Source organism: Catharus ustulatus, chromosome 6, assembly GCF_009819885.2.
Source record: "Catharus ustulatus isolate bCatUst1 chromosome 6, bCatUst1.pri.v2, whole genome shotgun sequence".
Taxonomy (NCBI): Eukaryota; Metazoa; Chordata; class Aves; order Passeriformes; family Turdidae; genus Catharus; species Catharus ustulatus.
The window spans coordinates 17,053,128-17,080,966 of NC_046226.1; the positions used below are offsets into that span (position 1 = coordinate 17,053,128).

General features: G+C 40.5%; 1 protein-coding gene across 2 annotated transcripts in view; it reads left to right on the plus strand.

The window, feature by feature from the left end:
* Window positions 1-27,839, plus strand: part of CCDC88C (coiled-coil domain containing 88C) — a 94,989-nt gene that overhangs the window by 29,131 nt on the left and 38,019 nt on the right. For both annotated transcript variants that reach the window (XM_033062944.2, XM_033062947.2), the window contains exons 4-10: window positions 8,785-8,854; window positions 17,909-17,967; window positions 19,575-19,658; window positions 20,926-21,066; window positions 21,760-21,944; window positions 22,470-22,551; window positions 22,991-23,149. In XM_033062944.2, coding sequence (XP_032918835.1) covers window positions 8,785-8,854; window positions 17,909-17,967; window positions 19,575-19,658; window positions 20,926-21,066; window positions 21,760-21,944; window positions 22,470-22,551; window positions 22,991-23,149 — 780 coding nt within the window. The remainder of the gene's footprint in view (window positions 1-8,784; window positions 8,855-17,908; window positions 17,968-19,574; window positions 19,659-20,925; window positions 21,067-21,759; window positions 21,945-22,469; window positions 22,552-22,990; window positions 23,150-27,839) is intronic.

Genomic DNA, 27,839 nt, shown 5'->3' on the forward strand with positions numbered 1-27,839 from the left:
TTGTTCAGGGAGTATTATCCTGGAAACGCCGAGCATGTTTGTGCTTGTTTCTGAGCCTTTAACTACCTTATATTTGAACAGCTCTGAGGATGTTTGGATGTACTAAAGGCAAAACATGGCACGTTTTGCTAGCAAGAAATATTTTCTGTGAGCTGACCCCATGGCAGTCAAGACAGCTGAGACAGTAGGATGTTACTCAGCATTAGTAGGAGTGGTGGGGTAAAGCAGCTTGTTTCTTTTGGGGACTGAGAGGTAGATAGAAAGTTATTCAAGAGTTCCTGCTTCAAACAGGACGTAAGAGTATCAGATTGGTAACAGTCAACTTGGATGTTTGTTTTACTTCGATTACCCTTAGTCACTGATGAAATTTGACTCATGCATTCACATTAAAGTAATTTGCATCTGTTAGGCCTTCTGTTTGCTACTAAAATATTTTTCATACTAGAAATCATGAAATTACCCCATTTTCTGTCTATTCTGTTTTTTCTAGTTTGACAGATTTGTTTTCTTATTTAAACTTCAGCTTTGATTTAGCTTTTCAATATTTGTACTAAAGAAACCTCAAAATTATTTCTGTTACACATGCTCCTGTGCCCTCACAGGATTAACAGTTTGTTTTAGAGTTTTCCCCAAGAAAACATTATTTTTCAAGCAACATTTGTACTAATAAATTACTTGATACTGTAAAAAAATGCAGAAGGTATACATTGTGCTACCTAGCTCCTGCTCATTATTCATCTTTGGGAAAGTAGTATTTCTATAATGTGTAACTGGTATTCCTACGTATTCCCATCCTTAACTCCTTTTTTTCCTCTGCTTTTGGCTGCTGCTTTTTCAGGAATTGTGTTACAATTGTCACCTAGTGGTCACCTGCTTCTTTAGAGTCTTGGTGCTCTTTCAGAGCCTGGACCCTCATTGCAGTGTTGAAGTTGCAATACAGATCTTTAGTTCTGAACCTCTCTAAGTAAACCTCTCAACTTGCCATATACTTGCCTTGGGTTAATTAATTTTGGTCTTCTCCATGGCAGTAGAGCAATTGTGTGAAGAAATTCAGTGTCTTATCTGAGGTGGTGGTATGTGCCCAGTTAGGTGTTTACTGTGTATATTTCATATGAACACCTAAGCCTCCCAAGTTTTAGAAGTGCTTGTTATAGGAGAAATGGCAAGACAAGATCTTACACGTAGTCTTCCTTAGAGAAGCTTTTGTTGTGTTGGTGTTTGTTCCTTGATAACAAGCAGTATTTTAATATAATTGTTTTCACTCCAGTGATCAAGGGCAGTGGAGCAGAGTTTGTACCTTGGAGCTCTGCATGGCTAATGCATTTTGGTATCAGGCTTCAGGGTTAACCTTAAATATAGTTGCTCAGTTTTAGTGTTTGATGTGAAGTACTTTGATTATCCCAGTAAGTTATGCCCAGTATATGGGAAAAGTGGACTGACCGTTAAAAAAAGTGAGTGTGCTTGATGCTGAGTTTCAGAGAATTCCGTGATGTTTTGAGTCTGTTCTGATGGCCTGTGGTGTTTTTTTTGTTGTGTGTTAAGGTGAATTACTGCAGTCCTTAGAGGCCGCTGTACGTTAGCTGGAAGTGTGTTCAACAGATGGATTGCATTTTAGCTGGTTGGATTTGTAATGTCAAGTGACAAGCCTTTAACACAGCACATTTCATATTCCCTGTTACTGCACAAACCACCGCAGGACAAATCTAAGATGAAATAAAATGGAAGTCAAGAGTAATTTGTCAGGACACTATTACAAACGTGTAGTTGCTTGCACATGATTTGAAAAGAGAAGCTGAGGATAAATCAAATAGGCTTTTTATTTGCAGCAAAAGTAGGTAAATTAGTCAAAGGTGCTGCTGGCAATAAAAGCAGATAAACACAGTGCTCTGCAATTGGATTTTCTCCTCTCTGGGTCAAATCAATATTGCCACTAGGCATAACCATAGAGCTGTGTGTTTTATTAACATAGGTGATTCAGCCTGGAGTTAGTGAAACTAGGATAGAAAAAATCCGCTGCTATGCATTTCATTGATCAGAAGTAAATGTACACTTTTGTATTTAGTTTGATTAAAAAAATAAAATTCCTGTGCAACTGATGTGTGTCAGCTTGTCCATTATTTATTCCATTGGACTAGAAGTAAAACTAATTGTCCTAAAATGCTTTTTACATTTATGAAAGTACTTTTATTTAAATACACATAGATTTCTATTTTTTGTGATGTGAACAATGTGCATAGTGAGCAGTTTCATCTTAAAGCAAAATGTGCTTATCAGGACTTGTTTTGCTTCCCATGCCCTCTAATGTTTGGAGTGATTTAGTTCTCTCCAGCCTGGATGAGTTGATTTGTTTCATAAAACAGTGAAAATGTACACCACGGATCATATTATAGCCACAGAATCTTATTTTAATTTCCTTCCTCCATTCCTTTTTTTTTTTTGTTGTACTTGTTACTAGCTTACTGATATGTGGGTGTATATATATAATAAGTTCTTTGTTCCAGGGATGTCTCACTGTTTGTACAGCTCCAGTGGATGAGATTTTGCTCTTGGATGGGACCTCTGGAGTTCTCAAATTTAAATGAAACCTGAGCCATAACAATGAATTGGGTGGATGGTTATGCCTAGGTCCTTCTAGGTTTTTTGAGGGGTTTTATATAATGGTCTGTTATATGCCATCCAAATCTTGTAAGTGTAATTAAAAAAAAAAAAAAAAAATTTGGTCTTGCTTGGTGTATTTACACACTGAGTATAGCTTTGTCATTTAGTTGGTTGTCTGCATCCTGCACAGACTGAGCACAGTTAAGACTAGATACGATTCCTTCACATCCCCTCCCACTGAGATTCCAGTTTACGACTGTCAGAACTGATTATTTTCAGCAGATGAGGCCACAGTTATTTTAGTGGCTTTTGGGTTTCCACTTGAAGGGTCTTTAGAAATGTGCTTTGTAATTTGCTGGTTTTTAGAAGGTAAAAAAAAAATCCGTTTAAAGACAGCTAATCCTCTAGTCCATCACATAATGAGTACAATGGCTGCAGAGATGAGCAAAGTTCTTAATCAAATTTTGTCATGTATATAATGTGTTGGCAGGGAAGCAGTACTGAGTCACATACATGGTGTCATCAGGCCTGCTTACATGGTAAGATGTACATGGAAAATGCGTCAATAAAACATTTGTTTCACTACTTTGTCATTTCTGTGCAACAACTTGTTTCATCTTGTCTAATCTTCTGTGATACCCTGCCATACAGTTCATAGAATCTTGGTATGGTTTCTGATGCATTAACAACTCCTCAGGTAATTATAGCAATCGCCCCAACCTTTACAAAATTTATGTCTATTGGAAGACAAATATATTTTTTGTCTAAAATATAACCTCTTTGTAGGTTGCAAAATGGCTTTTCATTATTATTTTAATACAAAACTGGAAATTTGAAAAAAGCATACTTACAAAAGCAACCCTTGTGTCTCAATTTGCTGTTTAATATCTGTTTTAAAAAACTTGTTCATTGGAGTGTTTGCGCTTGCTTAGAATTCTGATTGCAGAAAAGCTTGGGTTGATTGTCCCTTGGACTTGGAGTGAACTTTACCTGGGAAATGCAGCTTCCACCCTGTCTTTGTGGCAGCATCCAAAGGGCCCTTAAAATGTGTAGGGGCAAAGTTGCCACCCCATCCTGCTGCTAGGAGACTTTGGGCTTGTGCAGATGGCCACTGACTCCTGCTGAGACCTTCTCTAAGGATTCAGTGTTTCACCAAATGTTTCCCACTCCAAGGGTGTTTGTGAGATCAGATCCATGCTGAGGTTATCAGAGTAAGGTGTTGACTGTGCTGCACGGATAGCGCTCTGCTGAGCTTTCCTGCTCTGTTGGCCTGAATTGCAGCTAAAATGATTCCCTGGCTGGGTACTGTTTGCTTTTGCTGGTATAAATAAAGCTGATGATGGTTTTTCCTCATGGGCATTTTAAGTAGGAAAGCACCATTTGGCTTCCAGTCAGCTGGGCAATTAGCATTTTATAGCTAAGCACTATACTTAAATGGAATTGCTTGGCTTGAGCATTGAATTACAATGACTGTTAGACTGCCTCTCTCCTTACATAATTTATTTAGTACTTCTTGTTTAGGATTCAGGCGGAGGTTAATTTAATTCTGCATGAGAAGCTGGTAGTTACTTTACATTAATGCTGTGCTGTATGGTAATGCAGGGGAAGGCTTTTGTGTAAAGCTTGTTTGCTGGGTCTCTCAGCCATGGAAAGGACAATTTCACCTACTCCTTTGCTAGCAATTCATTCTTTGCAAGGGCTGTTGGCATACTTAAATTGGGACTAAAAAAGTGCATCCGAGAGTAATGCCTTAAGATCATTTTATTCCGTGCTGTTGCACATGTATTTTTAAGAAGCCAATATGTATTGAAGTTTAGTATGGACCAAGGAGACTTTGTTCCTACAAAATTATGAGAGGCCCACTTACCCTGTTACAGGTAAATAGAGTGTTAATATGTGACTATGGTGACTTGAGAGGGAGAGCTTCCACTGCATCTCTTCTGAGGATCTAAGGCAAGGAGCAAACATCCGGTGTGTGTGATGTTGGAGGGATTAAAAGAGAACGTAGAATATGCCTCAGCACTCCAGGAATGATTAGAAACTTTCAGATGGAGGGAATGAGTGTGTTTATTCATGCATTTAGTAAGCCTAAATGCTTAATTTGGTGCTTAGAATTTTATCCTTAATCTCCTATGTGTCTTGATTTTTCCTAAGACCCTTGACTGTTAGAACCAATGTGGGGGAATTTTGGCTTTATTTTGTCTTAAGCTTCTTTTTAAAAAAATGATTGCAAAGAGCTTGCAAATGTCAAGCAAGTTCACAGCAGGAGCTCAGACACCAGAAGGCTGCTGTGAGAAACACAGCATTTGTATTTACAGTTAACCTTATGATTTCTAGGTAACTCACTGATGCTTCTTGGTGTACGAGTCCTGGAGTGCCTAGGTGCTTTCAGCAAAACTTACCTCTGGCTTAGGCAGTATCTCTCTTGCTGGGGTGCCACGATTGTCCCAACCGGCTTCAGGCTCCGTGTCTGGGTGAGCAAGCACAACAGTTGAGGTCTGAACACGCAGTGTGACCTCCTCTTGAAAAACCTTCCCTGTCAGTACAAACCTTTGTGGGCTTTATCTGCTGAGTTTGAGTGTCTGGCTCAAGGAGTGTAAGACTTGGCTGCTGATCCTTATATTTTGTGATCGTGATGTTGAATGTACCATGTTGAAGTGTCTGTTCTTGCAGCCATTGCTGCTGTCGAAAGCCATTGGACAAATCTCCTCAAGCGTAAAATATCCTGATCTTTGGTCGAAGAGCATTTCAGAAACCTACTGCACTGAGACATGACAGGGATTTGTTTTGATTCCTTAAATAACACTTCTGATACTAACATTATTTTTTCATGGAAATCCCATTAGCAACAAAAAATAAATAAAAAAGACAACCCCTAGTCTGAGGGAGGTGATTGCTGACTTGCAGTAGCTGGTTTCTGAGTTAGTTAAGCTGTAAATCTGGGAACTCAGTTTCTAATGGGTTTAATAATCTGGGAAATTGTTACCATGTGTTGTTGTAACCTTTACTGTTTTAACCAAGCTTTAGTTGTGCTGCAAAACTGATTAAAAGGCTTCTCCCTGGAGGAATTAGACTTTTTGCTTGTACAGTTGCTCTCCAGGGTACTCTGGGTTACTGTGGGCTATTTAAAATGCTTGAAAACCCTGTTTTCCTCTCCAGCAGCTCTGCCTGGATATGTTGCCCCTTAGCCATGCTGGTTGCCTCAAGTGGAAGGACACACACCATCTCTGCTTCTGTTCTGGAGTCTCACAACTGTGTTTGATTTCAAGCATAACAGCACTCTTTATATGTAATGCATTAATTTAACTTGCTGCCCCTGTGGGGAAATGGGTTATTTTATCTACCATTTTTTTTTTTCCCGGATTTCAGCAGTGTGTCCAGGTTAACCCAATGCCCAGAGCAGCTGTAGCCTGGGCAGTGATTGGGTCCATGGGGCCCTTTGATTCTCAGTGCCAGTTCACAGGCTGGAAACAGCCCAATTCCCTGCCTGAAGCCCAAGTTTGATTTCATGGGATCTTCAAGGAGGAATGATAAGATGTGAGGGGAGCTGAGAGGCCAGGCTGAGGCACAGCATTTTACTTGTGTAAAATGTTTTTATTGTGTAATAATGTGTTATTGCTGCTTCAGAGAAGGAAAACAAGAAAACATTGATAAATTATAGAAGTTGAAGAAATCCCAATTTACTCTTAGGTGAGGAGGATGTTAGTTCTATTTAGTGGGATTTTGAGCAATTGATCTGATACATGGTCACATTATCCTAATCAGTCCCTGAGTGTCAGCTGAGCTTCACTAACTTTCTGGGGCTTCAGTCTGGACAAAATCTGAGCTAAATTCATCAGCATAGGAGCGAGCTTTCCCTGAACACGTTTTATCTTACACTTGTGGCTGTGTGAGTGGATGGTTTACTGGTACGCTGGTTCACAGATGATGGTTTATTAAACTGAAGCTCACTCTGTTTCTCTGACTTGCTTTCCTGAGCCTGAAAAAGGAGAACAGTGGCATTGATCTTCATTTATAAAGTATTGAGATCTACTGGTGAGCTGCACTGTGTAACAGTCAGCTGTTATCACAAGCACTAACCTGAAGGCAAAGGCTTTTAGAATAATACAGATAATTATCTGTTTAAATATTTTACTTTAAAAATAAACGAGTCAGAGTATCACCTCTTGCAACAATCGGAATCTTTCAATCTGAATTAACAAATCACTATTCCAGGCGTGGGGCAATTTCAGCACCTATTCAGTGACTGTCGGATTCTTGCTAGAAGATACTGAGCTCAGACTGTTATAAGGGAGTTCAGTCATGGTTGTGTTGGGTGGTACACTCAAATAATTTTGCAGAAGGAGCTCATGGGAATGTTAACAGCATGAAGTTTAGCGGTAATGCCTGCCAGATGAATAGCTAGTGATCTGATGGTTATACAAAGACAGCACAAATTCCTAATGCATTCCTGCCTCAGTGCTGCTCCATGTGCAGGGTAACTGGAAGCAGAATTCTTTCTCCTCTTTTTTGCCATGGAAATTGCTGCTTAAAACTCAATAATTCAGTATATGCAAAGTCCGATTTTTTTTTTTGTTTAACGCCTCAGTATTGTCACAGCACATGCTGCAGTCCAGCCATGTGCTCTTACATCCAATAGATTTTGCACCTGTTTCGGTAACTGATGCAAATAAAATGCATTTGGCTAATGAGTCAGCGAATATTTGGTCTGCATTAGCCAAGCTTAGTATTACATAAAGGATGTACAATCTTTTTCTGTAACAGCTTCAGAAATTCTATTAGCTGTGACACAGATATTTCTACTTTATCTGAAAATGGAGCTGCCAAGGAGTGTGTTTTGGGATGGATCAGAAGAAAAAAATTAAATGTGTCAAACATTTTTTTAGAATATGCACTCTGCTTATCAAACGCTGCAGGCTCTCTGAATTATTTCCTCCTTCAATCAAGCTTAATTTTCCTCCTGCGGTATAACTTTGAAAGCAGAGAAATAACAATGGGTAGCTGGGAACGGGAAGTGTTTGGGTGAATGGGTGATTGTTTCAGGAAGTGTGTTTCCCTGCTGAGCTGTGGTACCTTTTCCCCTGGTCTGAATGCTTTGCAAGTATCAATGCATGTGTCCTTCCAGTGGCCTAGGAGTAGTCTGGGAAGTGGAGACAAACCGGAAAAAAGGCACCTGCCAAACATTTGCTAGAGTTGTATCTGTGAACTTTCGTTTCCTGAATCTCAGCACAGCATTTCAATCATACAGCCATTTTCCTCCCAGTCTTTTTATATGAAATAAAAACCTGCCTGCAAAATGTTTTATCCAGATCATCACAAGTGGGGGTGCTGGTAACTACAAGTCAAAGCTAACAACTGTACTGCTCTGCCTTTTGTTTCTGGGGTGCATGGCTGATTGTGTTACTCTACAGTTCCCTTTGCAATGTATTATTTGAACAACTTTAAGCATTGTGCTGGCCCCAGGGCTTGTAGCCTTTCTTCCCTCTTAAGCCATTTGGTGATTTCAGAGCAGTTTAAGACAGCTGTCATTCAGATGTTGAACTCGATGCTCCTCCCTTGTCATCTTCCCCAAAATAAAATGAAGCTTAAGTATGTAATCCATGTAATTTAATTCTGTTTTACTCCTGATTGAAAAAAATGCAAATAAATCTAGACCTTTATATCCAGTTTCTCTGAGCAGTGTCAGATGCCTGGTCAAGTGCTTTTCCCCACACCCACTTCCCCAGCCCATCTTTAAATTTTCAGGCCCATGAAATAATTTGACCAATTATTTGAGTTGGTCAAACTTCAGAGTGGCTTAGGTACCTTTGAACTAGGTTCATTTATATGCCCTGAAACATGCCAGCAGATGTATGTTGCAGATCAGATGAATACAGGTCATGCCTGGGGTAAAGGCTTGAATGATTGGTGTGCCTGGCATGGTCACAAATTTATCCTGATTAGTGCCAAGGGACCCTTTAAGTTCCATATTAGCCATTGTTAAAAGAGGTGATTAGTGTATGTTAGCTGTGCAACCTGATGCTATCTTCAAATAGTGATTTCTCTCTCAAGTGGGGCTTCCTCTTGTGACCTCTGACCTGCCAGAATGTTAAAAGCTTTGTAACTGATGGAGCTTTGTAGCCTTTGTGGTGGGATTGATTTGAATTCCTTCACACTGAGCTTTGTCTGTTGTTCTCTTTTGTTTAGGAGGTCCTTCAGCAGCTGATTGTAATGAATTTACCAAATGTTTTAATGATTGGCAAAGATCCGCTTTCTGGTGAGTAGTTCATTGGGTTCTTTATTTGTCTTCTCTGTAATACTAAATAAAACCTGATTGGTTTTTTTGTTTGGTTGATTTTTTGTTGTTGTTTTCTTAAACGATTCTGTAATTCCATTCTAATTTAGGTTGGAAAGCACATTAAAGAGTCCTTAACACTAACCTATGTCCCTAAGCACCACATCTTTGTCTTTCAAATACTTCCAGGGATGGTGACTCAACCACTTCCCTGGGCATCCTGTTCCAATCCTTGACTACAGCTTCAGTGAAGAAATTTTTCCTTCATCTATGAGTGTATTCTTAAGCCTCCTCTGGTGCAACTTGAGGCCATTTCCTCTTGACCTATTGCTTGTTATGTGGGAGAAGAGACCAGCCTCATCTCACTACAACATCCTTTCAGGTAGTTGTAGAGAGCAATAACGGCCCCCAGAGCTTCCTTTTCTCCAGGCTAAACATCCCCAGTGCCCTCAGCAGCTCCTTGTCACTTATACTCCAGACCCTTCCCAGCTCCACTGCCCTTCTCTGGACGTGCTTCAGCACCTCAATGTCTTTCTTGTAGTGAGGGGCCCAGAACTGAGCACGGGATTTGAGGTGTGACTTCACCAGGGCCAAGGTGGTGTACAAATACAGGGGGACAATCGCTGCCCTGGTCCTGCTGGCCACACTGTTGCTGACACAGACCAGGCTGGCCTTGGCTGTCTTGGTCGCCTGGGCACAGCTGGCTCATGTTCACGTCTTGTCAAGGAGCACCCTCAGGCACCCCCTTTTCCACAGCACCACTTTCTATCTAGCCACTCTGCCCCAGCCTGTAGTGATGCCTGGGATTGTTGTTGGTCCAAGGGCAGCACCTCTACTGCTTTGAACCTCATACCACTGGCCTCAGCCCATGGATCCAGCCTGTCCAGATCCCTCTGCAGAGCCTTCTTACCAACCAGCAGATCAACACTCCCACCCAATTCACTGTCTTCTACAAAGTGACTGAGGGTGTCCTTGATGCCCTTGTCCAAATTATTGATAAAGATATTAACTGGGCCTGGCTAAATACTGGGCACTGGGGCACCCTGCTTGTGTCTGGCCCCCAGCTGGATTTAACTGTTTGGACTGAGAGTTGCTCCTATGGACCTCTGGCAACCAGTCTCCTAAACAGGCCATAATGCAAATGTGTTTTTAAATAAACTGTATGTATTTGTAGGCAAACTACAAATATCTGAGTATCTCTGAATCTCACAACTTTGTGTCTAGAATGTAACACTGATGTATTTATATACCTGTATATATAAATATGTGTGTATTTGCATGTGCTGCACATATATGTGTGATGAGTGAGTTCTTGCCAAAGCCAGAACAGCAGCTGTTTTCTTTGTTTGTTTGAAAGTTCTCTCTTTACCCCTTACTGCAAGTGACCCCGGATATAGTCTGTCAGAGGACAAGGATGTGTTGTCCTCCAGGTGTTCTGTGTGCCTGTGTAATGAGTTTAGTTCTTGCTATACATACACACTAGAGTCTTGAAGAATTGCCATAAAGTGTGAAGGAACTGTTGCAAATGAAATATAGGAAGAAATATAAATGATGATGGAGAGAAAAATAAGTATATGAAAAAAACAGGAAAAAGTGAGGAAGAGAATGGACAAAAAGAAAAACATTTGTCTGACCATGCTGTTTAGACAATATCTGTTGCGTGAAGTATCACATCAGAAGTAAGGTGGAAGCCAGTAAGCTCATGTCCAGAGTCCAGTGCTTTTGGTGAGACAAAAGAAAAGCTGTTTAGCCTGAAAATTGAGTTGACTTCTTTGAAGCACATTTCTGAAATGGAAGGTTTTGTTGCTGTATTTCTTACTTTTTTTTTCTTTTTTGCGTGCCCTTTCTATCTCTGCCTGAGCCCAGTGCTAGTGCCAAGGGCATTGTATTTGTTTTTACCAAAGAAGGTAAACTGAGTGAACCCTGTCAGCAGCGATGGGGAATGACATGGTAATCAGCATCTCTCTCCATAACAAACAAATGGCAGGATTCTTGGCAAAAGATTCTGTTTTGCTGGTCTTAGCAGCTGTAGAGTGTGTATGTACAAAAAAGCATTTGTATGAAAAGAATATTAACTGATGATGAATCACTGAAACTCATACTTTTGGCACTTCTGTGTTAAAATCAAACTGAGAGTAAGGAATCCACTTCTTCAGCAAGCAGAGTAAAGCCTGCAAGTCTTAATAGGGCTGTACAGGCTACTGTTATGGGCCAGGAAGAGAGTCAGAAGACAAGAGCTGTTGTTCTCGTTGGTCATATGGGCAATGGGCTGCCTAGCATGCAGCTGGCTAAGTGTCAATGGGAAAGGCTGGCTGGTTTCTTGTCACAGCCATTCCTGAGCGACAGCTGGCAGGAGACTCATAATATGGTAAATACATTTTGGTTCCTGGGAAAGCACACATTTGAAAGCTGTGTCCTGTATCCAGCTATAATTTGCTTTTGTTGGCCTGCTAGTTTTTGTCAGCACCTTAGATCTCTCTTTGAAGAAAGTACCTGTGTCTCTTGTAGGAAAGACACTGGTAATAGAGGAACACTAGTGTTCCTGTCTTCTAGAGCCTTTAATTATAACCAGAAAACTTTCTTCTCTTTGAGATTTTTCAAAATGCAGTGGTTTGGGGTTTTTTGTTTTCTTTTTTTTTATGTGGTGTTTTAAAATTTATTTTCCCCATTTATGTCTTACTATTGGCATTATTTGGACAGAACATGGAAAGAAAGGATAAAAAAAATGCAAAAATGTAGCTTCTGGATCACCATCTAAAAATTAATGGAGCATGTGTGCAAAACAAACTTTATTTTCTCATTTATCCATATTACATAATGATTTTTGAGAGCCAGTACAGCTTAGACATGATAGAAGAAGATGGTGAGCAAAGGAAGACTCCAGTTGTATTTGCTTTAAAAAATGTATTTAAGGAGGAGAGTATCTGAAAAACTCATCTTAATCTTACCATTGGGTAGGCATTCACTGCTAAGATGTGCAGGAGAAATGGTTAGAGAAGTGGAGAAACAGAACTTCTCTCAGGAAGAAGAACTGGCTGAGAGCTAATGGGAAGATCAGAGGGAACAGAAGTGAGATGCTGAGGTGAAGGTAGTAAAGCCAATGCAAAAAGCTGAATGAAGGAATAGGCTGTGATGAGCACTGTGAGTGATGACCAGGTGATGATGTCTTTGTTACTGTCATGCAGAAAGGAGTCAGAGGAAGGCAAGAGTACTTGGGAGGAGAAAAATAAGCAAAACAGAGATATTCTCTCTCTTAGTGAGGCAGTGATGAAACCCCAGTTTTACCTTCCCCATCCTGTAGCTAAGTTATCTCACTGAAAGGTCCTTCTTGATCAGAGGAAGAATCAATCCCACAGTCACATTCTGGAACAAATCTAGTATTGCTTTGTACTGTTTGAGCTGGGAAGGCTCTTAATGACTGGAATGTCTCCACAGGTCCAAGATTAGAGAACTGTCAAATCTGATTCCCTGTGTACAATTTCAGTAACTTATTTCTTGTAAAAAGCCCATGTGATGGTTTTGCTGTGCACACTTTTCAGAAATTTTACTTTTACCTTCTAAAACACAAGCAAAAGGGCTGTTACAGGCATTAAATGATAAACTGAGCACTGAGGCTGTAACTGCTGTTCTTGCTATTTAGCTTCCGTTTGGCACTCACCACCTGGGACTACTGAAGGCTTCTGCAGCTTTACTTTGAACATGAGATTATTGGAAAAACAGAGCTGCCATCACAAAAAATGCAGTAGCACTTGGACTTTTGCATAGGAAAAGGCACATGTCTGCTGAGTTAATGAGCTTTACTTGCTTTCATGTCCTCTAAATAGTTTGGTTCCAGGTCATGGCAAATTTGCCTACTTCATTTGTCCAAGGGCATAAAAATAGCAGAAATATTTGTTAGAAGATGAAGGCTAGACTGTTTTCTAGAATATAGGGAGCTAAAAATAAACTTGAAAGTTTAATTAAAGGATTTTTAAAAATTCTGGAAGGAATTTGACTTGCAGAACAATGCAGCTGATGTCAGAGGATTTATTCTCTTCACTGCACTGTGGTAGACAGCTACTACCATTAAATTTCCTCTTCATTTCTGTCTTTTTGCAATTCTTTTTCTTGCTGAGCAGCTTTTTCAATTCATTACTGCACCACAAATCCCCCTGTGTTCAATAAGAGAATCATCAGCTTATTTATCATCTACGACACTGCTGTAATCACTTTAATACTATGTCTGGTTTTAACATGCCTTATAAATGGCCACTCATTAATGTGGCCACATGGGGAATATCAGTACACAGTAATGGTTATGAACATCTATTTAGATGGATTTTTAAATTTCTCCATTTCTAGACATTCTTTTGCGCAGCTAGTGAGCGTACTTGGTAACTTATGGCAGTTAATCTTTTGGAACAGTCATAATCATGAGTGGGGAGAGATTTTAACTTGTTTTAGATCAAGGATGGAAATGAGGTTTTACTTGCCTAAAATAGGTTCATTTATATCCCTTCAAAAAACTTTGCTATTTATATACACTTTTCAAATTACATGTTAAGTTTGTGAATGAGAGACCCCAAAGTCCCTGCTAACAAGTGCCTATAGAAATCAGTTTTCATTGTAATTGTAAAAGCCTACTCTCACTTGGGTATGTTTCACATATGATTTCCTTCCTTATTTTGTTTCACAGTCCTCCAGAGGCATAATGGTTCATAAAATTTAAGTTAATAACAAAATACTGCCTCAATACTGTAAATTTAGCATTCAGTCTTTTCTCACTGAGGATGTTGCTGGGGTTGGGAAAAACAGCACTTGTGTGTTTCACCCTCCCCACATTCCCTGCACACCCTCCAGCTGCTGTGTGTGGCACTCTCCTGCACTGATGGAGTAACATCAGAGTAGCAATGCAGGGAAACAGGCAGCACATGCCCAAAATAGCACTTACTTGGACCCTTTTGTTCCCATTTTCTCTGATATCTTCCCATCCCCCCCTCTCATTTTTTTCATTGTTTGTGTTTTCTCTGTACCTTGATCCTCCTCTTTTTGTTGTCGCGTCTCCTAATCCTTCTGCCCGCCTTCTCCCTGAGTCCTGCCATCTGTTTCCCAGCCTCCAGCCCCATGAGAGCAGAGGGATCTCCTGGCTCTGGCACAGGGAGGCTCCCAGGATGCACAAGTGGTGTCTGGGCTTTCCCTTCCTTTATTTTCCAGGAAACCTGCTGGTCCTCTCTCATGGCTGGGAGCAGATGGGCTTTCTGCAAATGCTCCAGGTGGCTGGCTGCCTCCCTAGTAGCACAAACACAGGGCCTTAGATCAACTGCCCTGGAATTTTAAGAAAAGGAGTAAAAGAAAAGTGTTCATTTCTTAATTAGCACCTTTCTGTTGAAGTGATGGTGTGTCTCTTTTCCATTTTTCTTGTGGGTATTTCTCTGCAAGGAGCTACCCCAGACCTAACTGTTTGCATCCTAGGTCATAGGAGGACACTGTCTTGATAAGATCAGCTAATAAGCATGAGTAGACTCAGCAGACTTTCTTCCCAGCTGTCTGAGAAGCACTTGTGTCATCCCATCGAGCCAGAGTAGAGGAGCTGGCACATTCCTACTTCTGAGGTTGCACAAGGAGCTTTACCATCTTCTAAATAGGCAGAAATCAAGCTTTTTGAAAAACATGAGAACTGTTTAGAAGGCCTGATTGAATTGGGGTGAAGGTCACTTGCTTTGCAAGTGCATTGCAGGACAGAGGCGCTGTCTGAATTGTAGAACTTCACTGCGGTGCTCTGTAATAGTCCTAGAAGTGCTTCTGATTCACTTCGTCACCTTGGGCGTTCCGCTGAAGTGTGTGGTAGCTCAGTTCTCCTGAGGGTGGGATGAGAGAGGAGAGGGGTAATTAATCCCTTCCTGGCTTGTTTTGAGGTTGAATTGAAAACTCTCTCTAAGGCACTTTAGATTGGTAGAGAGGTTTTTCATACTCATACCCTATTTTTAAAAATCTCCTGTAAAAAGTGTTATTTTACAAGGCTTTAAAATGTTACTCAAACCTAGCTTGAGAATGAGTGATCTGGGAGTGCCTTTATGTCAACAGACTGTCTCCTCCCCATGGGAAACAACTTCTGAATGAAAGCCCAAGGAATGGAACTCTTTAATCACACACAATCTTCTGAAACACTTGTGTGGCTGGTCTATCTGCTCAGTGGACCTTTAAGCCTTAGAAGTGTTTCTAGTGGGTAGTACAATCTCACTTTCATTACATGATGTAACATGTCTGCAAGCATAGTAAAATTTATTGAAAAGGAAACCTTGGAATAATCCTGACAGCTAAATTTTCACTGCAGGCTGCCAGGGAAGAGAGCAGACTACCAAACATTATGTTTAAAACATTAAGAAACTTAATCATTCATGATTATCTCAAGTCTTAATTTCTCACTCCTTTCTATAAACTCTAGCTTGTCCATCCCTGCCATGGCTTGCCATGGTCTGCCTCCACTTCCTCACAGGAGTTCTGGAGTGTGGGGTAAGGTCTCACTCAAAGGACTATTTCCAGGCAAGGTCAATTCTTGTTGGGAGACCAGGGTTGACCTTGGTAAGTTACTCTGCTGTAATAGGTAAAGGTGTTTCACCTCACAGGGTCATGTAGGTACATCAGTGCCCATCTGTTACCTCACTGAGAAAACAGCAAAGCCTTGGTGCAGAGATGTAGGGTGTGGTGTGAATGGCTTTAGTGTGTCTTTAGGATGGTATGGATGCTGTCACGGTTTGGAAGTAACCGTGGTGTTTTCTAAAATGAGTGATTTCAAGCTCACCCCAAGAATAGTTGGGATGCCATGGTGCACAGATTGAAATTTATGGTTGACAAATGAAGGTACCCAGAGCACACGAGGGTTAAGTCTTGTGTCTGGCATGATCCAGAGCAAGGAGCCTGATTGCTTCAGTCTCTCCATGGAGAGAGTAAGTTCAGGCCAATGAGAGACAGGCTCAAGTCACTTGCTCTCTATAAGTTTATGACTTGCTTTTGTGTCCCACAGGCATGCTCTGCATTTAGTACCCGGTCTGTATTGCTTTGAAGCTGATATACAGCAAAACCCAGTGCTGAAATGAGAACTCAGTTTTTTGAAAAAATACCTTCTGACCAAACTAATAGTCTCCCTATAGTGCCCTCAGAGGAACTGTTCATGAAGTAACAGATGGGTTTTTTTTGCTGTTGGTAAAGGATTTTGTGTCATTGTCTGTGCTTAAGATTGTGTTACTGAGAGTCATACAGACTTGCACAGACTGAAATGGAATTTCTGTATTAAATTGTAACTTTGAGGAAAGAGGAAGCCTTGTGTGATGCTGCATGCAGGGAGAAAAGCAAGAATGATTGTATGTCTTTCAAAACCAGTTTTTAAATATACTGCAGGGGAATAAGCTTGTATTTACAGGGTGAAGTGTAACTAGCATGTTTTAAAGATGGCTGTCCCTGTTGAAGAGAAGAATTTCTACTTGTAAAATCTTAATGGTTACTAATGTGGGACCTGGATATTGAGAATTGTAGTGTTCATTCATACAATCTCTACTGGTGGTTTTTGTAGGGCTTTCTTGAGTTTTTGTAAAGATGAACATACCTAAAAGTTGCTGAAAATTTTGTAGGTATGTTTAAAGACTGGTTTAGAATGTTTGTGTGCCCGGAAATCAGGAAACAAGTTATTTCCTAAGCTGCCTGCATGTGGCCATGCTGGCTTGTGAGGGTGTGGGAATGGCAGGAACCCCTGTGGTAATTTAGGTCAATGCCTTTGTGCAGCTGTGGGGCTGTGGCAGCTTAACTGATGAGTCAGATTAACTCCCCTTCCCTGGCCTTGGGTCCTGCACATGCCTCTGACTTTCTGCCAGGACAGCCTCTCAAGGGCATGGTGTTGTAGCACAGTTGCACTCAGAAATTAGTATCTATTTAGTGATAGGAGCAACTGAACACCCAAGTAAATCAGGGTATAAGATGAAAGCATTAGTCCCACAGCTACACACTCGGGAAGAATGCACATGTGTAGGGATGAGAGAAAGCTATATGTGGCCTGTTTGGTTTCTTTGTTTCTCTTTCCTCATCTTCCCTCCGTGTGGATGAGAACAGGCTTTTCCTGAACCTAACTCTGTAAAGATATTTTATTTTTCTCTTTGAAACTCTTTGCCTTCCTTTTGCCCTCTTTGCCTTGCCCTTTGTCTAACTTTGATATGCATGATTTCCTTTACCATCCAACAATCGACATTAATTTTGTTGAAACAAGCTGGTTCTAAGCTGCACCAGTTCCCCTTGAGAAACTTGAGGCTTTCCTTCTCCTAGCCCTAGGAAGTGGCTGACAGGGCTGCTGGTCTCAGCAGGATTGCCTGCAGCAGCACAGGGGCTGTGTCTCCTCTCCCCAGGGCTCCCAGCATATGGCCAGCTCCTCAGTATCCCTTACACATCCCTCATTCTCTGCCCTCTTACCACATGGGGTTTACGCTTCAAAGTGGCAACAGGCTTTGATGCAGAACGGGCAGAATTTATTTGCTGAAACATCTATCTCTCAGAGAGAGTTTATATGCACAGAATGGTATTCAGCTTTGGGAAGTCTGAATGGCGACTGTTTTACAGAAGGAGAATTTAGGGCAAGTTCTTTGTAAGTAACCCTCCTTTACTTCTGCCCATGGTGTTTTTGTTTTATTTTGGTGGGGCTTTTTTGAGGGAGGAGACGTGTGGGTGGTTTGTTGGGCTTTTCTGCACCCGTTGTTAACACAAGAGACAAGCATTGGTCATATGCATTGAACTATTTAAAGGATTTTTTTTTTGTGATGTATTGGTCAGAAAAACCTTAGAAAATTGCAGGTGAGAATAACACATCAAGGGGAAATGTCTTGCTGGATTTGGGATTTTAAACTAATCCATAAGAACTGCATTGTTACATAGAAAATATGGTAACTATAATGGGCATGTTCAGGCACTTGTTCAAAGGTCTTACTTCTCTTTTGAGGCACATCTTTTGGAGAGGATCACTTACAAGTACTTACCTATTATACATATGTACTGATGATCTTTTTTCCTCTCTAGGTAAAAGTATGGATGAAATCAAGAAGCTGCTGTTGTTGGTTCTGGGATGTGCTGTGCAGGTGATTATTCATAGAAAATAAGGTTTTTTGAATCTGTGGGGTTTTTTTTCCCAGAATGCAAAAATCAACCCAAAAATCAGTGCTGTATGAACAAATCTTGAGCTCAAGACAGCTTGTGAGCTAAATTGTGCAAAACACAATAGGTGAAGGAAAGAAATGCAGGGGAGAGGAAGGACATTGTGTGATAGCAGTAGCCTCAATTTGTTGCCAGTGCTTAATCAGACACAGGATGTGTATTTTTTAACTTCGATAACACAGTGGGACGAGATAAGTTTTGAACAGTGTTCCTGATATCAAGATTGTCGTTGGTTTATTTTCTTACTGTTTTAAAATACAAAGTGGAACAGTACATGTTAATGCCAAACAAATAGTTTAACAAGTCCAAATATTTGTTTAATGAATCATGATTTTATTTGCACAGTATTTTTATTTCATATTATGTGTCCAAAATACCAGATTAATAGATACTTTGTATATTAGTGCAGGGATCTTTGTGTGACATTTGTTTAAATAAATAGAGAGACAGTGTATATGGGAAACTCTGAAGAAATGCACAGCAGTTACCAGATAAAGAAATCAGTGTTCTGCCCACCAAACCTCTGAGGCTGTAAACAATGGCCTCGTTGCAGGCGGGCCTTTGCTGATAATTGACCTTGTTTGTAGGTCTGCCTTGTGTTTTTGCCGTGCCTTAGGACACTTACCCTGCTCAGCTGTGTCAGCTCAATTATGTCAGGGTAAAGCTGTCTACATATTGCAGCTCTGAATTATGTTAGTGTTGCTTTGCAGCACAAAGAATTGTTTTGGCTGCTGTGCCTCCTCAGTCCTCATTTGCTGCTCTGAGGTTCTTCCCAAGGAAGTAAATGGTTGAGATTCAGAACCAGGCCCCAGAAGGACACTGTAAATGAGTTTAAGAAACACTTTTAAATGCTGCTTAAGTTCTTCACAGTGCAGTGTTGTTACAAGAAGGCAATAATGTTCTTAGTGCACAATCATGGATATACTGACAGCAGATGTCTGCCTCTTCTAAAGCCTTAAGTAAAAGATTTACTAAAATCTGTTTGTCTGAAATGTCATTCATTTTTATCCAGAATGTTTCCCAGTTTTTATCTAAAGCATATGTTGATTTAGTCCAACAAACAGCATTGGGCATTGATGTAAATAGTATCTAAAGTAATGCATCTCTTTTCATTGCCAAAACAAACAAAATGCAAACAGCAAAGCAGACGGGTTAAATGACGGAGTGTAAATGAAGGTTTACATTTGTGCGGCTCCATTAATGAAGCTGTGATGGTTTTCTCTGGCTGTTTCCCCACCTCTTGATCACATTGCATGATGAACTTGCTTTTAAAGAGCAAAACCAGCCATTTAACTTAGCCTTGATTGTACTGACTAAAAAGGTTAAATAATTTAATGCATAATTTGATTCATGTTCCATATGGAGCAGTGAAGTGTTATACCTTCTAGTGTGATAAAGTGTAGATCCTGGTTTTTTAGCAGTGTAGGTTGTTTGAGTTTGGGGTTTTTTTAATTTAAATGAAAAATGGAGCTGTAAGTTTTAAGGTGTGTAGCAGTGTAGCACTGTTTCAGGGTGTGCTTTCTTTTAACAGTGTGAAAGGAAAGAAGAGTTTATTGACAGAATAAAACAGCTGGATATTGAAACCCAAGCTGCCATTGTATCACACATTCAGGAGGTAGGATTCTTAGTATTGTCTGTTTTGATGTTGTATCTCTCTCTTCCTTAACAGGATTTTTTTGTTATAAAATATTAATGGCTTAGAATTTCATAATAGATTCATGAACTTCACAAAAAAGAAAATTGACTATGTTACTACATAGTTATATGATGAAAATGTTAGATGCTGGGATCGCTACTTGGCTCAGTGGTCTTTTGAAGAGATGCAGTAGTAAATACCTTGCTTGCTGCTTATAGGTTATGCAGAAGGAATTGTTGCAAGGATCCATGTGCAACATTGACAAAATCCACCTGTGTCTTAGAAGTTGCAGAGCCTCTTGCACCAGTGGTGTAAGCACTTAGTCCCAAAGCCCTGTGGTAGGTGACACAGCCTGCCCGTGACTCACTTCAGACAGTGACCTCTGAGCTAGATTGTCTTGAAGAGCTGAAATTGGACATATGCTCTCTTTAAAACAGTGTTTGATCCAATTACAAGCATTCTTGGATTTCTAAGGCTTCAGAAGAAGGAAAGAATTTGGATAGACTTACCAAAGAATACAGAAAGTCTCTTACTTTGGAGAACCAAGTGGAAGTGCCCCTCACTGGGAATGGGTGTTGACTGTGCCCAGGTGTTCGTGCATGCAGGTGTAGAATTTGAGGAAAAAATATGAAAAATCTTGAGACGCAAACTTTTTTCTTAACACTTAAAAAGTAGTTGATTTTTAGGAAAGAAAAAAATCATCTAAGGATATAGTTATAACAAAAGCTGGAGCAGTCATTAACTGAGCTTGAGAGACCTGCCTGATGTTTCTGAAAAATGATTCAGAGTAAATCAATTTAGGTGGGGGACCAGTTGAAAGATACTGCTAGCAGCAACCAGAGGTATTTCTGCAGCTGATACAGCTCCTCCCAGCTGTATCAGTTGCAAATTGTGAATTCATTGAAATTAGGGATTCTTCTTAGTAATGTTCGGTGTGGGATTAGTCCCATCTCTCTGGGAATCACCTCAGGGTCAGTGAGACAGCTGCACACTTCTAATACGCAAGTGCGCATGCTATTGATCATGATATTTATCTGATCACTTTTAAAAATCAGACATAATAATTCTAAAAAATATAAATACCAAAATTTTCTGGATAGTGTTAAAGTTAAGTAGTTGCATTTATTACTTGCAGCCTGGGTTTTTTAATTTATTGAATAGAAGAAATTAGGGGATGCTGCATATATAGTGAACAGATTTTCAGCTCAACCAGTGGAAAGACATACTTTTTTGTTCCTTTTCCTAGGTGACTCACAATCAGGAGAATGTCTTTGACTTGCAGTGGCTGGAGCTCCCAGATATGGCCCCAGAAGAACTAGAGTCTCTCTCCAGGAATATGGTTTTCCACCTCAGGAGGCTCATTGATGAGAGAGATGAATGCACAGAAGTATGAGGACATATCTCTCCCATATAGAGCTCATGAGAAGCAGCAGATGTGGGCTCCATTCCTTCTCTTGTGTCTTGTTTGTGCACTAGGTTTCTATTTCTTTTGCACCTTTCTACTACACCTCTGAAAATTTGTAGAAAGATTTTGACTTTTCCACTAATTCTTGTGTAAGCACTAAGATGTGGTGAAGAGGAGAATGAGCAGTCTCTCCACAAAGTGGAGACCAGATATCCCTGCATGTCTGTCCAGTCGTTCAGGCAGAGCTTGCTAGTATCTCTGTTGGCATCCACCCTCTTGGGCTCCATTGTTTTCTCTAGCTTTTTTGATTTGTCAGTTCCTTTCCCTTCAGATCTCTGGAGAAGCCTTCTCCCTTTCTTTAGCCGTTTAATCTTCTGTCATGCTTTTGACTGTGATTGTGTTAGTTAAAACTATTAGTTGTTATAGGTTTTTATGAATTCTTCAAGGAAAATAGACTACATATTTTGAACATTGGAAGAAGAATGTTTTAGTGGTTGGAGCTTAGTAGAGTTTCCTTTATTCTTCTGTATAACCTTCACTCCTGGCTATCTCTTGAATTCTGTATCATGCCAGACTAATAATTTCCTAAATCTAAAAATAATCTTTAGGTATTTTTAAAACAATGTATAAATATACTATTTATCTCTTGGCACTACATAGTCTTTTGTATTATAGGTCATTGTAGATCTCACTCAAGAGAGAGATTATCTGCAGTCTCAGCAGCCGCCAAGCCCTCTGAAAGTACCAAGTCCAGATTCCTCACCAAACCCTGCCAACCCTCTTTCTAATGAAGAAAAGCAGCACCTTGCAGTTGAGCTGGCAGACACAAAGGCTAAATTGAGAAGAATCCGTCAGGAGCTGTAAGTCGCCATTGTTTTGTGCTTCTAGAGAGACTTGCATATGAAGTGTTATACATCCTGAGAGTGCAAGAGCCTCTTGGCTCCAGTATACTGGCTTCCATAGGCGCTCTCAGAATCACACCTTTCAAATCAGAGCAGTAGGAAGCTAGTAGTGTGTTCCATCTTTTCTTCTTTCCTAATTGGCCTTTAAATTTAGAGTGATGGCTACTTCATTCTTTTTGTGTCTCATATCTTTCTCTTCCCCCCTTCAAAATACCAACTGCTAGCTCTGCTCTTAAAGTGGAAGCTGTCTATGACAGCAGGTGCACCAATGAGATTTAAACATAGGAACTTAGATTAAAAATAGAGTTACAAACTCAGATCCATGATATGTTTATGGTATCATGAGGAAATGATGAAGCTGTCATAACAAAGAATATGCTGGGAGATTTTTCTCTTCCCTTACATATTCCTGGCGGTGTCTATATAATCAATATTGTTTCAGGAAAGAACAAAAATTACTAAGATTTTTCTAATCCGTTTCAGGGAAGAGAAGTCTGAGCAGCTTGCAGATTCTAAACATGAAGTTGAGCAGCTCACCCTAGAGCTGCAAAAAATAAAGCAAGAGGTGAGATGGGCTTGTTCTACTGTGATAATCTTCTTAAAAAAAAAAAATCCTGTTTTAGTGTGAGGCTAAAATTATTACTATGCCTGTTTTATAATGAAGATATCAACTTAGTCCAGCAAGCTGTTTAAAGATGATGGTTGTGGCATAACGATGCTATGCTTGCCATTTAACTGTTGAGAGCAATCTCAGCTTGCAAACAGCCTAGTAGTGCCTGAAGCTTATGCAGCATCAGTCATTAGTAATGTCAGAGGTCCAACAGGCTGAAGAACTTCTCTCTTGTAGAGAATTTACTGACTACTAGGAGAATTCTTACTCCTTAACCTGGGGAATGCTATTTGTCTATGCTTACAATCAGTAAGTAAATACAAAAAAAAAAATAATTTAAAGTACATGCTTAGAAGCATTCATTTAGATTTTTCTCCCTGCTTATCCCCCGCAGAACATGCACCTTGCCTCAGATGCTCGCTCTGCTCGAGCATACAGAGATGAGCTCGATTCCTTGAGAGAGAAGGCAAACCGCGTGGAGAGACTCGAGATGGAGCTGGTTCGGTGCAAAGAGAAACTTCACGATGTGGAGTTTTACAAAGCTCGCATGGAGGCAAGTGAAAATTAGGAGAAAGATTTGCCTTTTGTTGTGTTACTAATTCATGTGTCATTTGTCATTGAACTGACCATAGCAGAACATCAAAGAAAGTAGAATTTTCATAACATACATCATAGTTATTGACTGAGCATCATTAAACCCTCTTTCAGTAGAGGAAGTACTTGGTACACACAAAATAAATGCCCATTAGTTTTAAAGAACTCTGCTTACTTCAGCATTATGTGGCTAAACGGGATAGACCTTTTCTGGATGCTTTTTCTAGAGTCTAGATCTTTAGTTTAGGTTTAGGTAAATTCCCTCTGTTCCAGAGTTATTCCTTGGACTGACATTTTAAATACCATCTATAAATTAAGTGAATGTTTGGATGTTTTTCTTTAGGGCTTTGTAGCAGACGCAACTGTTGTTAAAATGGCATTTTTAAGGATGACAAATTCTAGCCACCCCTTTTTGTAACTGGTACTTGTAGTAGAAAGGAGAAAAACTTTGGATCCTCCCTAGTGTCATGAGTGGGGTATGTCAGTGAGAGGTGCGTGGCTTTGTTCCAGTAGTAATGTGAGTAACTCAGCTATGCCCATTCTGGAATTATTAATTGAATTAGGTTGCAAAAGACCTTAGGGATTGTCTGACCAAACTCACTGGCTCAACATGGTTGATTTTAAAATTAGGTAGGACTACTCTTACTCTCTGTTCTTTCAGTTCTTTGAGGAAGTCACACCAAAACTCCCAGTAATCCACATACATAACACTTCAGCTGAAGTCAAATAAATATCCAGACTGCTGAACAAATGGAGATTTGGTAATTGACAACCTCACTATAAGTAGATAAAATCCCAAGTGTTAGGTAGAAGAGTGATGTTGCCAGGCCTCTGACTGAGAGCACAGACCTTATTTTTCTGCTCTATAAACTCTACTATGTAGGTGATTTTTTTTCCCCTCCTTTAACCTAAGGGGGCAGCTAGCTGCGGCTTCTTATGAATAGGTTCACTAAAATGGATGGTTATTAAATGTAGTAATAGACTACAAAAAGCCTGTCTTGCCTCTCGGTAATTCCCAGTTTGCATTAGGAATTATGAAGCTCTGCCTCTCTCTGTTTTCCTCCCTCAAGCTGGCAAATCAGTCATGCTCTACCCTGACACACTGGCTATCAGTGAACCATCCTGGCATTCCCTAAGCACTGGAGGTGCTTAGCTTTACCTGCTGCTCAGATAATTTATCTGGAGCTCGGAGAGGAGTTTTTGTGTCCCCTTCATCTGAGGTCAAGGGAGGAGCCTTCTCGATTGTCTCAGATCCAGTAATTTCCTGCAGTGCTGTCTGCATGTCCTGCACTGCTAATCTTGCTTAGCAAAGCATTCAGTTAAGAGACTTTCATGTTAGTTTCAAATTTCTTCTACCTCTACTCGCTCTCTCTTCCACCCTGTCAGTTTTTGCTGGAGCTGTGGAATGTCAGAGATGAGTGCTGGTTCTGCAGGGATACCTCCCTGCAATACTGTTGTGGTTTAACCCCAGCCAGCAGCCAAGCCTCTCACAGCCACTCACTCAGTCCCCACCATTGAGATTAGAGAGCGAATTGGAAGGGTAAAAGCTGGAAAACTCATGGGTTGAGATGAAGACAGTTTAATAGGGAAAGCAAAAGCCACAAGTAAAGCACACCTTGGAATTAATTCACTGCTTCCCATGGACAGGCAAGTGTTCAGCCGTCTCCAGGAGAGCAGAACCCCATCATGTGTAATGATAACTTGGAAAATGAAACATCATCACTCCAAATGTCCTCCCCTTCCATCTTCTTCTCCCTACTTTATATACTGAGCATGATGCCATATGGTCTGGAGTATCCCTTCAGTCAGTTTGGCTTACCTATCCTGGTTGTGTCTCCTCCCACATTCCCTTGCACCCCCAACTTCCTCACCAGCATGGCAGCACAGAAAGCAGAAAAGGCCTTGGCTCTGTGTGAACCCTACTCAGCAATAACAAAAACATCTCTATATTGTCAACACTGTGTTCAGCCAAATCAAAAAGACATCCCCATACTAGCCATTTGGCCTACCCCAGCCAAAACCAGCACAAATACAGTAGTGGGACCAGGAATATTTCCCATTGATCTGGCACATATCTAATTTGAAGCCATAACGTGACCTTTAGCAAAAGTCACTATTGTAGGAGCTGAGCTTTTCTGATGGCCAACAGGATTGCACAGCTGTCTGCAGGGTGCTGTGTGGTTTAGAATAGACAGCGAGTTTCACATTCCCACCACTCCCTCTCCCATCATTGATCAAGTTTTGACTCAGCCATAGACTGACAGCATTGAGCAGCAGGCAAACTCCATTGGTCTCAGGCTGGTGCCTTCAGGGGATTCCACAGGGCCCTATTCTGTGTTTTTATGGTCATAGAGTAGCACAAAGGCTGTGCATATTAGCCAGTATCCAGCTTTCCATAGGGCCTCAGTTTTCTGTTAAATCTGACTCAAGTCCTCTGCCCCTCTGAAAGAATAATTAACGACTGGGGTTAGTATAGTCTCTGCTTAGGTTTGTTCAGGGATGTAACATGGTAGAGATTTTTACTTTTAGACGGTACAGTGATTATTCATTTCATGGCATTTACTGGTTACCAATGACTTGCTAAGCTCTAACCCTTACGACCTGAACAAATCATCCAGAGCACACAGTGGAAATGTAGGTGTGTTCAGCATCACACGCTTTTCTGTGGTAATGTGAGACCTTAAGGCTCATAGGGTCTTCACAGTTGTTAATAAGCAGTGCCAGATTGGGAGGAGAGAAGAAAAAGAGGATTTAATGTTGTGCATCAATGCAGAAAGCTGTTAAGTGGGCCCTTAAAATCTTTTTCTTCCTGGTGTTGCTGGAGGAATGCGAAAGGTTCAAGTCTGTATGTCAATGTAAAACGCATTTAGGACTTGTGTGGTGCTTTACTTCTCCGTATGTCTTAACAAATTGTTCAGGAGTGACATTTTAGTTGAACTGTTGTTCAAGGAACATGAATGTCCTCTGGAACCTTCCTGCTGATGTGGCTTAATGAGGTCACAACTGTGAATGTGAAGGAGCAGCTCAGTGCAGGGCTTCCTCCATGGAGGTACTTTTTTGCAGTGCAAAGCTCCCTTTCCAGGATGCATCTCCACTGAACCTTTTGCTGTTCCATGGGATGAGATTATTTGCTCAGGCCGAGGGTTATGCTTTGCCCAATTTTCCTTCTTCTCACCATAATAAAATTCCTATGCAGGATGATGGGAGGAATCTCTTGTCAATTAAAAAAATAGCAAAAGCATCTCTCATATGTCATCATATGAGTGTTCAATGTTTGATTATCACAAGATGTTAACTGTGTTACGGCTCAGTGGCAACAGCTTCTAAACTGCCAGAAGGCAAAGGTTTGAACTGGGTCCAGATGCATGTGTAAATTCTCTCTGTTCAGATTTAAACAATTGCTACTCATTGCTACTCATTGCTACTGAAGATGTTTCCTAGTGGCAGCACACTCTGATTGTGCAACTGCTTATCCCCAGAGTTAATGGTGACCATCTGAATGCACAGCACACATTCTTAAAGCTATTTCAAGTTATAGTTCATAGGTCATCAAGCCGCAATATGTAATTCATTTTAGAAACTGCAAAAACTGAGTTGTACTCAGTGTATTAAACAAAAAAAAAATTCACAGCCAACTGTTTTTGTTGCTGATTATTTTATAACAAACTTACAACTATAAAATAATGTTGATGAATTTCTTAATTCAATTAAAAATGAACTATAATTCCAGTGGAAGCAGCACCACCCCATGACCACCACCTGCTGACTGTCTAACAAGTGTGGTTTGTAGCCAGATAGATTTTTAGGTCATCTGTGTTGTTTCTGCAACTTCTGGGAGATGTTAATACGGACATGTTTTAGTTAGGACAGCTTTGCTTCCCAGGCCTTGAGATGTAACTCTGCAAAGCTCCCATGGACTAATTATTTAAATTATATGAAGTTTTCAATATTAAGACAACCTCAGATCATGGTGATCTGAGAGTGAGCAATGTCTACCTCATCACAGCAGGCATTTCTACCTGGTTATTAATTTAATATTTCATCAGAACTACTTTGAACTGGCATGACTGTCCATCCTGGGTGCTCAATGGAAAGTGCTTCAGTTTTCCATATACTGCAGTTCCCCCTGGTGTGTGGTTTGTACCAGAGCCTGCATATGTGTACATACTTGGCACATAGTTTGACTCTTGGTGAGACACTAAAATAACTAGTTCTTGCTTGGTAGGCAGTTTTAAGGATAGTTATGAGGTCATGTCTTTGAGGTCAGACACCACTTTAGTTCTTAGGGCTGTGGTCCAGATTGAGTGTGGTGATCTAGCAAAGTAAACTCTTGGCACATTGTTGTTTCATTACAGATACTCTGGCAGCTTCCATAACACCCAGCAGTTTTTGTGCCATGCACTTCTTCCAGTCTGTCATCTGTTTAGTGTCAGCCTTTTAAGTTTACCCACCCTGAAGTGACCCTGTTAGCTCAGACTTGGCCCAAAATGCAGGTTCTGTAACCTTAGTGTTTCAGTATTACTGTTATTTTAGTTACTTGCATACTCAGACATTTTAATTGAAGATTAACCTCTTCACAAACACGGACAGACTTGTCCTTTTAGTGCTATTATACTAGGGAAATTTTTTGTCTCACGATTTGCAAGTTG